General features: G+C 46.4%; 2 protein-coding genes and 1 long non-coding RNA gene across 7 annotated transcripts in view; 2 read left to right on the top strand and 1 right to left on the bottom strand.

Moving 5' to 3' along the window:
* The first annotated feature begins 281 nt into the window (after positions 1-281).
* Positions 282-1,667, top strand: LOC109523902 (uncharacterized). The gene is made up of 2 exons (XR_002169869.1): positions 282-437; positions 781-1,667. It is a non-coding gene; the product is annotated as an uncharacterized LOC109523902 (long non-coding RNA).
* A 1,290-nt stretch (positions 1,668-2,957) lies between these two features.
* fra10ac1 (FRA10A associated CGG repeat 1) overlaps positions 2,958-11,413 on the bottom strand; it is an 11,553-nt gene continuing 3,097 nt past the window's right edge. Inside the window, exons 9-14 of the mRNA XM_019883357.1 lie at positions 4,722-4,835; positions 4,166-4,208; positions 3,962-4,092; positions 3,816-3,860; positions 3,357-3,441; positions 2,958-3,082 (exon numbers count right to left, since the gene is read on the bottom strand). Of these exons, the coding sequence (XP_019738916.1) occupies positions 3,040-3,082; positions 3,357-3,441; positions 3,816-3,860; positions 3,962-4,092; positions 4,166-4,208; positions 4,722-4,835 (461 nt within the window). The 3' untranslated portion in view covers positions 2,958-3,039. The remainder of the gene's footprint in view (positions 3,083-3,356; positions 3,442-3,815; positions 3,861-3,961; positions 4,093-4,165; positions 4,209-4,721; positions 4,836-11,413) is intronic.
* Positions 6,495-11,413, top strand: part of lgi1b (leucine-rich, glioma inactivated 1b) — a 14,777-nt gene continuing 9,858 nt past the window's right edge. Inside the window, exons 1-4 of one of the 5 annotated variants that reach the window (XM_019883348.1) lie at positions 6,495-6,571; positions 7,027-7,115; positions 8,900-9,018; positions 10,181-10,289. The gene's annotated coding sequence lies outside the window, so the exon portion shown is untranslated. Of the gene's footprint in view, positions 6,572-6,604; positions 6,657-7,026; positions 7,116-8,238; positions 9,019-10,180; positions 10,318-11,413 lie in introns of those variants that run through there. The other 4 variants (XM_019883349.1, XM_019883350.1, XM_019883352.1 and 1 more) reach the window with 4 other exon arrangements.

Below are 11,413 nucleotides of genomic sequence, written 5' to 3'. Positions count from 1 at the left end.
GTTGGCGGCGGTGGCGTCGTGTAGCGAGAAGGCCGCGATAGAAGGCAGAAAAGCTATTTGCGCAAAAAAGTCGCGGGGAGCCTCATCACTCCCACCCAATGCAGAATTTGAACATTTTACCCATGGTAAGGTGCCACTTGTTCAAAAAACAAAACAAAAAACTCGAACCATTTGTCAATCACAAAAGTATTTGGACAAGACCGCACAGGCGTCGTGGTGGGGATGGGGGAGCGGCGGGGCTCTCCACCGGGAACTAAAAGTCAATCTCCGTCCATGTTGTCAGGAGTTTTCCCGCTTCCACAAGGAGATCACGCCCATGTTTGACGGCCTCAACAACAACCGCGCCCACTGGAACGAGCAGGCCGAGGTGTACAACGCCAAGATGAAGGCCATCGAGGACGAGAAGAAGAAACTGGAGGAGGAGGAAGCCCGCAGAGGTAGCGTCCACTTGGCTATTTTTTCAAGAGAAATATTTATGATACAGAGAATGTTCAGATCAGGGAGACAAAATATATATATATATAAAAACAGCTAAATGTCACCTCGCTGTGTTTGCTTTGAAACCCGGGCTCCACCAATTAACTCGGGAATGCAGACCTCCGCGCCCTCCGCTGCCCTGCTTGGTTTATATTCTATTCACGTTCCCTTAATGTAGCATTAAAAAAAAATGTCATCTTGCCACAAAAGCGTTAACATTCTTGGACAATGTTACTCAAAAGAAAAAAAAAATCTTTAGGAAAAAAAATGCTTATTTTCTTTTTTCTTTTTTTTTTTGCCTAGCTGGTGGTGGTGACGGGAAGTCAAAAACGTGCACAATCTGCTAAATTCTACATCGCAATGCTCAGATACGGACTACAGCTGGACTGGTTCAACCTTCTCTTTGGATCTATAAGCAGTACTTCCAACTTACCGGTTTCTTCTCGACCACATTTTTTTTTTTTTTTTTTTTTTTTAAGTCTCACCTAGTTCCATCCGGATTAGCAACCCAAGGAGGCAAATTTCCAAAAACAATGATGAACAATAGGAGAACTTTCAGGACAAGTCGGACGATGGAATCATTTTTTTCTCAGGAGAAACCTCTTCTTCTTCTTCGAACGGCATCCATGGACGTTATCCTGTTTATGCTTGCTGGCCAATTAGCACGTTGAGTCGTTGCACAGATGCGCAGTTTGTATGATTGACCACTATCAAAGAAAAGTTTGAAACATCCGAGTGTAACCAACATGTTATTTATCGCTATCAAAATATTGTGCTCTATTTCCACCTCCAGCGGATGACAAAAATAATTGTTTTACTTGTGCTGTCTTTCCAAGGCCCAATGCAAAACACCCAGAACATGTCAGCCTTTATCTCTGATGACATGATATGATTTCGATGGCAAAAATCCACATAAATCCTTTGCCTGCATGACTTTACTTGAACAAAGCAGTACAGTTTGTCTAAAAATAACTGAGATGTGAAATGGATTTCAGATGTAATTAAAAAAAAAAAAAACAAAAAAAAACCACCAGCCTTTTTGCATCTCCTGTATAAGAAAAGAGAAAGCGGCAATCCCATAGGGTCCCCAACCACCGGTACCGGGCACATCGACAGACCTGCGAGCTGTTCTGTGAGCATATTTGCTCCATCAGACGTGGCGGAAACGTGGGCGACTCGAGCCAATCGGAGCAAAAACCCCCCCAAAAAAAAGGCGAGCAGAGTTTGCAGAGCCTGCCCACGTAAACTTTAGCAATTTAGCCGCTCATCAGTAGCCGGCAGCGACCGGATGAACGCAGCAATCGATCGTGTCGTTTGGGGCACAGCACGGTCCCGTTTGCAAGTAGCAGGGCGTCATTATTCTTCCTGATTGGTCCATTTCTTAGTCGTTCTGTTATTTGATTTGATTCTGCATTTGTTGTACAGTAGAATAACACTGTTTAAAATGAATGGAAAAAAGATGTGAATAAAATGTTGAATTACTCTAATTATCTTTGTTGTTAGTAGCAGAGCTTTACAATTGGCAACTTAAAAGCAACGGGAAAAAATGGTTGCCGGTCGGTCGGCGAACAACTTGTACTTGTCTCAGTTGGTCCGTGACACCAAAAAGATTGGAGACCGCCGCTGTGGAGGGAGAGGGGAGGGGGGGTTGACTAGCCACGCCTTATCGATATGTCCTGTTGATTATGTGACAGGCGCATCGTGTTACTGATCAGGTCAAAGTTCGGTTTCGGTGGCGCAATCCCTGCCTGGGTGCCGTAACTGGGTCGCCCTGCACTTTCCCCGAAGCTTCCTCCTCTTCCTCTTCTTACGCAATGTTTTCACCTCGAATCAACATCAATCAAATGTTCCTAATCCAATCAGGGGAGCTTTACACCTACCTGGAAAGCACTTCCCCCTGCTTCTTAAGGAGCCAAAGAGGCATGCGTCTAAAATGGCATGACTCCCCATCATGGCTCCACTTTTTGCGTGGACCTGTCGTTCGTGAGATTTAACAGCAAATAAAACAGCTGCAGGGAGTTGTAGGTGTCGCTTCATGACGCACACTGAGGCACGTCAAGGTTGCACAAAGAATGAGGCAAACGCCCCGACCCCGAGCCCCAATCGGTGGGGCTTAGCACAAACAAGCGTTCCTTCTTAGGTCGCATATCGTGCGGGGATCTTAGAGGCTCCAAAGCTGGATGAGCCCGGCACCAAAGAGGATCAGCGGATTGCTTCTGATCTCCCCGCCTGATTCAACGTTGTCTGGCCGCGTTCGCCATCCCGTAAGGCGACGCCGTCGTCGTTCTGAGATAGTCGACAAAAAAAGCGAGCCGCCAGAAATGTTCCCATTCTAAAAATAGTGCAGTCATGTTACCGTGCTGTCCAAAGGTTTTCTTGCCGGCAACCGTCTGCGCTCGGTCAAATTGGACCAATGCTAACATGCTCATGTGAAGCTGAATTCCATGTCACGATAGCAGTGCCAAGACGGAAAACTGAGATGACGTTGAAATGGGTTTATTTCGGCACTAGTCAACAACACAGAAAGCCTTGAATCTCAGCGGAGGCGGGCCGCGTCGGCGTTTAGAGGAACAAGTCTTCAAAGTAGTCATCAAACTCTTCCTCCCTGAAGGGGAGAGAATACATCAAAATGTAGCGCACGTTCATGGAGCACTTTTCACAAAGAGTGCTTGACTTACAAAAATACAGTTAACACACATAAAAAAAAAAATAAAAAATCAAAACAACAAATTAGCAGTCAACTCCAGAAGGTCAAGAAGGTATTGAGACTTTTCCGTCATTGAGGGTGGTCCCGTACCCGCTCGGCACGCCACACCTTGTGCGATTGGATTACGGTGGCTTAGCGGGGGTCGTTTTAAACGTGAACTCGAATGCCTCACCTTGACTTTTCCTCCACGGCTGGGGTGGGTCCTCGCCAGTGGTCCGACTCGGATTGACACTCGGGCTCGTCCGCCGCTTCGGAGTCTGCAAAGTGTAGGCGTTCAAGTCAGGCGTGGATTTGAGAGGCGGTGATGATTTGTCCAAAAAAAAAAAAATGGCATGCATGCGTAAGGGTTAAGCATAAATCTCTTTTGAGTGCGGGCCGTTAGTTCAGGCCACCGGAAACACAATCTTGGAAACGGGAGTGTCTCTAGACAGTTGAGAAAAAGCAGGCACGGCCGGCCGCGGGCTCGTGGCCGGCGTTTTCCAGAAGGGCTTGTTTGCAGGCTGTTTTCACTCCAAACAATTTTGAAGGAGTGTGCCTGCCCGCAGGCCCGCGAGCGGCGCGTATCATCCACCGTCTGTCTGAGAAGATGACAAACGCCTGCGCAGATGTGCTCGGGAGCGCCTTTGTTTACCTTTGCCCTGCCACTCCTCCGAGCTGCTTGAGGAAGCGGATCGATCTGAGAGAAGACAGGAGTAGGTCTCAATCAGCGGGGAGTCGCTTTGGAAAAGCAAACAAAATGAAAAGTGGCCATTTTTTTCGGAGAGGGGCGGTTGTTACCCCCGCGCCCCTGGCGTTTGTGCTTCTTGGAGCGTGACGCCGATCTCTTCTTTGTCTTTTTCTTCATCTTCCGGGGTGGCTCTCGGTTCTCTTCTCGGGCCGTCGTCTTTTTGGCTTTGGCCTCTTTGCGTCTGGAAAGGGAAACGCGGTGACCGAAAATGTGACTTGTCGAAAAATGAAGAATGTCTCAAAGGCGATGCTTACTTGTGGTGGTAGTTGAGTTTGTAAGAACATTCCGGGCAAAGTCCTGGAAGACAAAAAGGCAATCTCACGCAACAGACAAGTGGCCAAAGAAATGAGCCGCGTCAGACCCCCAGTTCACCTTTTTCAGTCAGTTGCGATTTATATGGTGATGGATGTGTCGAAGTCATGTGATGTCATGTGCACATTTGTATGTCATTGTATGAGATGAAAGCGGTCTTACAAAAGGGAAAAAAAAAGGCATTTTGTTTCAAAAAAAACGTACGGCAAATCAGATTCACGCTCGGGAATCGTTTTCGTTTCATGAACGTATGTGAGAATCTATTTTAGTTTTGGTTGACGAATGAGCTTGTGAAAAGATTGTCATCGAGTGCGTGATGTCTGCGCCGTCTGGGACCGGTGGGTCGTCCAGTTAATGTCATTCTTCTAACAGGATTTTCTGCTGTATCATACCTGAAGGACGATCATTATGAGCCGGCCGGCTCTTGGAAAAGGCAACCCACGCGCAAATCCGCACACACACTTGTTTTTTCCATAAATATTGATCTGTGGAACTTACGCAGTTTGACCAACGCATTCCTCTTCTCGCCCTGTTCTACATAGGCAAAGTTCACCTCCCAGCTTTTCAGGCCGTCCTGCTTCTCGCAGCGTTTGTTCCCACACAGAAACTGACCTACAAGATGACAACACATCACAGAGCTCGTCTTTCTCTTTTAGCTTTCTGGCATCTCGTCGGCAAAGCTGAACGACACTGAGGGAGGAAAGAAGTGGGCAAAGGATTGAGCCACGTGGAACTCCTCGGGGATGTCATGTCCGTCCGTCCGTCTGTCTCTCTTTGAAGAAAGACAAGTCGAGAATGCAAACTCTCAATGTGTTTTTCATGCTCTGCATGTAAGGAAGGAAAATTGTCAGAAAAGGCTCCGACGACACGTCCCGTAGGCGTGAGGGGTAGGAGTTCCTCAGGTGCCATTTCTTTTGCCCACTTCTGTTGTTTTTTTGATTGTCTTTTTGTCCAACAGGGCTTGAACCCAAACGTTCTTTCAAACGGAACTCCCACCACAAGTAAGCATCGGCTGTTATTTTCAGACTTATTTGAATGGTTCAATTCCCATGTCGATTTAATCTTTAAAAAGACGGCGCGAACGCCAGGCAGTCCAGATACATTTTCCATATTGTGTATTTTTCTTCATTCTTCCTAAAGGTTAGCTGAGAAATGTAGCTGTTACAATTTTCTGAGTAATGTCCATTGCCTGCGGCTGTTCATAACTGCCTCCTTCCATCTCGTCCCCCCCACCCCAACGTGCTCTCAGTGCCCTTTCTTCTCCTCGCCTCATCATCATCATCATCATCATGGTCGTCGTCAATCCCCTCAGGCTTCCCCTCCGGCCGCCGCCCGGCCCTCCCGTGATCCTTAGACGAGCTTAGGGCGGCACTGATCAGCTCGGGTTTCCTCCAGATTGCAACAGCGGGTGCGAGTGCGTCACAGGTCCCAACTTGGCACAAGGGCTAACGATGCTCCTGACCCCGCGACAGCAGGAGGGCAACGCTCTCACTCGACTCGCCTGCCACGGACACCGATGGCGGCGTAGGGCCACGGGACAGACTTTCTCCTCACATGCCGGACTGGATTGAAGAGCAAGGGCAGCAATGGAAAAGCCCTGCAGGCTCTGGTGCTTTAGTGTGATGACACTAAATTGCATTTGTCTTAGTCACACACCCCGATGATGAAACGATACATTCACATTGATTTTAGTTATGTTGAGGGATATTAATCGGATACTACGTCAGGTTACTTCTAAATTTGCATTTTATAGAAATGTGAAAATTGATCATTTTCGAATTCATTTTTTGTTTTACTCTATAATTGTCCATGTGTACTGCATAATGTCGAGCAGGGTTTTTTTTTCTTCTCAATCGGGATTAAAATGTGTAAGGTAGAGATGAACGATTTTGCGATCTCCTACAGTATTGCAGTTATGATTTAATATGCGATTACTTTTTTCTTCTTCCCGTGTATTTTTTAACAAACAAGAACTGGCGCAATGTGTTTAACAATAGACAATAGCCGACGTATTAGACGTTTTCGTCTTCTCGTTAGGTGTAGGCGAAAAATAACGGCAAATGAACGAATGAATTAAGAGTTTGTCTAACTCAATCGGAGTTCGTGTAACCTTGGCGATTTTTGTCAATTTCTTCTTATAGATATTATGGTATCTGATACTTTATTGTAGCGTGTCCTTTCATTTCTTGAATACTTGACGTGAACATTTCTATCGCCTTGTGAATTGACAGCGCGAGGCGCACACCGGCGCATCTTGGCGACGTCACGTGTGGTCGACGTCCCCTTGGGAACTTTTGCAGGTCGCTGCTTCCAAAGTGCTCTTTTCGCCCACTTTTTCGACCCGACTGGTATGCTCTCAACTCCTTGGCGACTCTACCGCAGGCGTTTTTGTTCGCCGCGTTGCTGGTTGCTTAGAAAATAGGGAGGGAACTTGTGAGTCCATGCAATTGTTTGGATTAGTATGCTAGCCGCTAGCTCCAGATATGGAGATAGAACTCAAATTGTCCTGGGATGCTTTGATTTATGTTGAACACATAAATGATGCTACTTTGGTTACCCCCCCCCCCCCAGCCCTCGCTCAAATGACTGTGATCTATTGTCATTGTGTACTAATGCTCTTGGTTATTTGGGTATTTAAATGGACAGTTGCCATTTAATTAGCACTTGAGGAATGTACTGATTTATGAAATGAGTACAGATTATAGACTCGAGTTTATCTGAGCTTTGACTGTATGCACGCTACTAAGATTTGATTGAAATATGATTTGCAGGTGTCATTTATAATTGGTCCTGTTTCACGCAGATCAGGTTCCCGTTCCTCAAATGACATGGATGGTGAGCTAGCCCAGCGTTTCGCCCCAAGAACATGTCGCATGCTGCAAGGATCCCCCGGTGCGGTAGGAGGCGCTGTTGCCTGCTCACACTCACAACTTTTTTTTTTAAAAACATATTTTACGCTGTATTACTTTGAGATTGCCGAAAGGGAAAGTTCAAATAAGATTCATGACTATGACGTATTTGACAGGAAATATAACAATACTCACAGACATATATTATTTATCCTCTGTGAAAAGCGACTAAAATTACTGACGCCTACTGAACAGTTGTGAAGTTCTCCTTCATGTCAACCAGTATTTCTGTATTATAAAAGTTAATGAGTGCTCTTTAAAAAAAAAAAAAATACACAAATGATTGTTTTTATGGTAGGGTGAAACAGATTATGAGCAGACCATTAATTTGAAACAGAGATACAGGCAGAGCATAATTTACTGCGAATTAAAACCCTCCTGGATCCCGGTTTTTGAACCACCGATCAAATCAATATTTGACTACATGCTAACACATTTTTGGTCATCAGTACCAGGGCTTAAGGATCATGTTACGCCGGCTCGCAGTGTGAGTGACCCTCACGTGCTTCGGGGGGTAAAAGTGTTGGCGCTGACGTAGCTGAGTAAACCCGTTAAGCGAGGAAACTCCCGTCCCTCTTACGTCAATGGCTCCTAATTCCTGCCGGTCGGCGGGCGCGGATCAAGGCAAACACACAGAGAGGCAGATGGCCGCGTGATTAAAATTCAACCGGGTGACGCGGGGAGGCTGTGACCCCAGCGAGTGGCGTAGATGCTCTTTGGCGTTTCACGTCGTGCGCGAGGTCGTTCGCAAGTGGGAGAAGCTCGTTATCGCATGTCTGGAGGACTTAAAGCACGAGATGTCGAACAAAGAGTCACGTGGCTCAGATGTGCAAGTTAATCTCGACATTGTGGTGGATTCGTAACCTGACTTGTAACCATTTAAAGGCACCTTCAAAAACACGGAGGTATTTGAATTCACATCGTTTTTTTTTATTCTCTCGCGGTGTGGAGCCAGAACGCTGCCATGATGTGTTGGCATTGGAGAAGAGTGTAGACTGTACATTTCCCCAGTGTGGGACAAATAAAAGGATATCTTAATCTTAATATTAATGTCTTAATGTTCCTCTGGCTGCTAGGTGATCAAACTGCTTTTGTCTGCAAAGCATTCCAATGGATTTTGACGTGAAACTGACACTAAATTCACCAGCCAGTGGCAAATTTTGCTGTCCAATTGTGAACCAAAGAGCACAATTGCACCTTCAATCATCTCTCCAAGCACGCCATTCATTAGGGGCGTCCGTCGACAGCTGGCGTATTAAAAACGAGTAATGGCGATTGACTATTGTGTCGCCGGGTGTAGCCTTTTGGTCTGATGACAATGAATCAAAAAAAAAAAAAAACCCTCCCTCGCTTGCTAATGAGCATTTTACATCTCGTCTGCTCTGGGCCTCTCCGTTTCCAGGGGCAGTCTTTTACCGGTTGCCAAGCAACCTCGTGAGGAGACAATCCAGCAAAAAAATAAATAAAAGGGCGCATTTCTCGTATGGATATCTTACGAGCTGTTTGAACAGGTCAAGTCATTAACATTAACCGTCTTTGGGTTGCCAACCTCCTCCCCGATAATCTTTACGGCGATGCGCCAATATTGTCAGTCACACAACTTAGAAGCGAGAGGTTAAGCCTTGAGAATCGACAGCGTGGAGCAGAAGCGGTCTTTTTTGTTCGTTTGTTTGTTTTTGCCTCTGACAGGAAGGCCCGGCAGACTGCTGAGCCTGAGCGGAGGTGCAACACTTGGGCTCTGTGTTGTAACATTTATTGACTCCGCAGAGAGCAGCTGACAGGGTGGACCGAAGGCCGTTTCATGCAACTGCTATCAACAAATGGGAGCCATATTACCGTCAGGGTGGACAGATCTTTCAGGGCGTTCTAATCGGGCTCAGTGAAAGGTGCCGTTCGGTCTCCCCAAAACAACGGATCACCACACCGGTTCCGTTTGTTTTTTAAAATGTATCATCGTTGTCGGGTAAATTCTCCCAGACCACGTCGTCTTATCTTCACACAGTATCAACCAATTAGACAATCGATTAACTCTCTTGAGCGATCCGAGAAGTGTTTCGAAAGTGCGCCTCCTTCCTCACTCTGCGGGAGCTGTGCGTCACTCTGCCGCCTCAAGATTGAAAGTCTGGTTCTTTTCAGACAATAACGAGTGAAAAGGGCCACAAACGTAGAAAATTTACCCTTTCAGGCTGAGTCCAAGTAGTGGCAGTTTAATAAATTGGCAGATTTTTTTGTTGGGGGTGGGGGGGCCGGGGGGTTAGCATACATCGTAAACATTTTTTTTAGTTTGAATTTTGAGGCATAAGGTAATGGAGTATGAACTCTATACACACCATTTTTTTCTTGGTGCCCAATTTAGAAATTCTACTGTATTGCGAGAGTCATTTTTCAGAAGCAGGAACCAAACGGAGGAGCTGAGCGTATTGAAAGATTGCCGCACAAGGACCCTAATTGGGAATGCTTAGAGAGCAGTTCTTCACCTAAAATTACACACTGGTTCCCCTCCAGAGCTGATTTATTCTGGCACAATAGAACCCAGCAGGAGCTCCCTTTTTTCTTTCAATTCATGACATAGATCCAGTCTGCGTTCAGATTCAAATTAGCCGAAAGACTCAAGGCGCAGTTTAAAATGAGCGCACGGTTTGGCCCTTGCACTTTTTTTTTTTTTTTGCCCCTTAATGAGGGGATCATGGGGATTAAAAATCAAGGTCAATCGTCGCGCTGTGATCAAAAGCGTTGAAAGCGGAGCTTCTCTGCAGGCCGAGGCAGGGATTTTCCATTTGCCAGGTGATCAGACTAAGTGGTGGGGTGCCTTATCTTAAAATGGCAATGTGACAAGAACAAGCATCTTTATTCATGCTTTCCTGCCATTGCCTTTCCGGAAGATGGACACTCGACAGCTGTGCATTTTGCCAACTTAGTTTTGTCAGAAAGTCATGCAGTGTATTTGAATGATCAAGTTTTCGGCCACATCAGCGAATGAGAGAGAGAGTCTGTTGAAGAAGCTAGAGGCTGTGCACTTGACGTGTTTTGTTTTTTCTCCTGAAACAGACAAAGGTGAAAGGGGAAAAAAGAGCAGAAGCAAGGTGAAGATGATCTGGCGCAACGATGCCGTGACTGCTCTTCATCTCATAATCAAGCGGCGACCCCGACGAAAAAGGTCAGCGCTCTCGCTAAGCCGCCACCAAGTGAGCCAGTAGTTCAAAAAAGTAAGCGTGGTGACTAATCGATGATTCATCATACTGTGTACTGTATTCGCTGAGCTCAAGGCCCACGCCCCACCTTTAACTTGCAAACCCCGCGCAGCGCTCCTAATTCGATTAGGATTGATTTAGCTACAGGGCGCTTATGAAAGTGCTACCCGGCGGAATCAGTGCAAGGAAGACACGACCGCTCAGGTCGGGTTTAATCCCGCTTCCTGTCGAGTTTTTGTCACTGGTGGTTGAAATGTAACCGGGCGGGATTACAGACTGAATCTGGAAAGAATAGATTGCCTTAGTCAGCTTCCTCAGATGCGCCCGCGCGTCGAGGCTGTGTTGATGTCAACAGTACGCAAATAAGAAAACGTGCACGTCGCAGGTGAATATTAAGTGCGGGCGAGTGAGAACATCTGAGCGCCGGCAGGCAGGCCCTTTTTGTGGCAAAGCAAAGGCCGAAGCCAGCAGATGAACCGGGGAGAGCCCCATCGCAAAAGTTGAAGGGTGGGGGAGGAAGGGGTCTCTCATTTGAAAAGCTTTTAAAAGAAAAGGTCAAGAGGTGTGAATGGCTTTTCCATACTGTTTTGGCAAGAGGAGGCCACAGTCCAATGACGCACAAGTGGAATTTGTGGGAGGAGCTGCAGGCTGCTGTCCACCGGCTGGTCTGCATCACCATCTAGTGGTGATGGTCGGAAAGCTCACTCACTCTTACTCCAACATTTGGGTGTTCAAATTCGAAACTTTGATTGATCCCTCCATCCATTCCGTATTGATTTTTGTGTGTTTGTGGAACTGTTTTGGGTTCAGAGTTAGCATCCACAAGAAGCCACGCTGACTGCAAGCACTTTTGGTTTTATTCTCCGAGATTTAAGGACGCATAGTGTTAATGTTCAAACGGGGCAGGCAGAATGTTATGCTGCCTTACAATAATGTTCAATTTACTTTTTATGTGACATACATCGGATGATTTTCCAGACCGTTAGCACTCTTTGAGTACTCACCAGTATGGAGTACCAATACCTGTCGTACTTTCGACATCAAAAATTCACCACAATGACCCCCCCCCCCCCACCCCACCCCCCACACA

This window comes from Hippocampus comes, unplaced genomic scaffold, assembly GCF_001891065.2.
Source record: "Hippocampus comes isolate QL1 unplaced genomic scaffold, H_comes_QL1_v1.1 scaffold367, whole genome shotgun sequence".
In the NCBI taxonomy this organism is placed as follows: Eukaryota; Metazoa; Chordata; class Actinopteri; order Syngnathiformes; family Syngnathidae; genus Hippocampus; species Hippocampus comes.
Note: the sequence above shows the minus strand (reverse complement) of the source record. Positions and strands in the feature narration are given on the sequence as shown.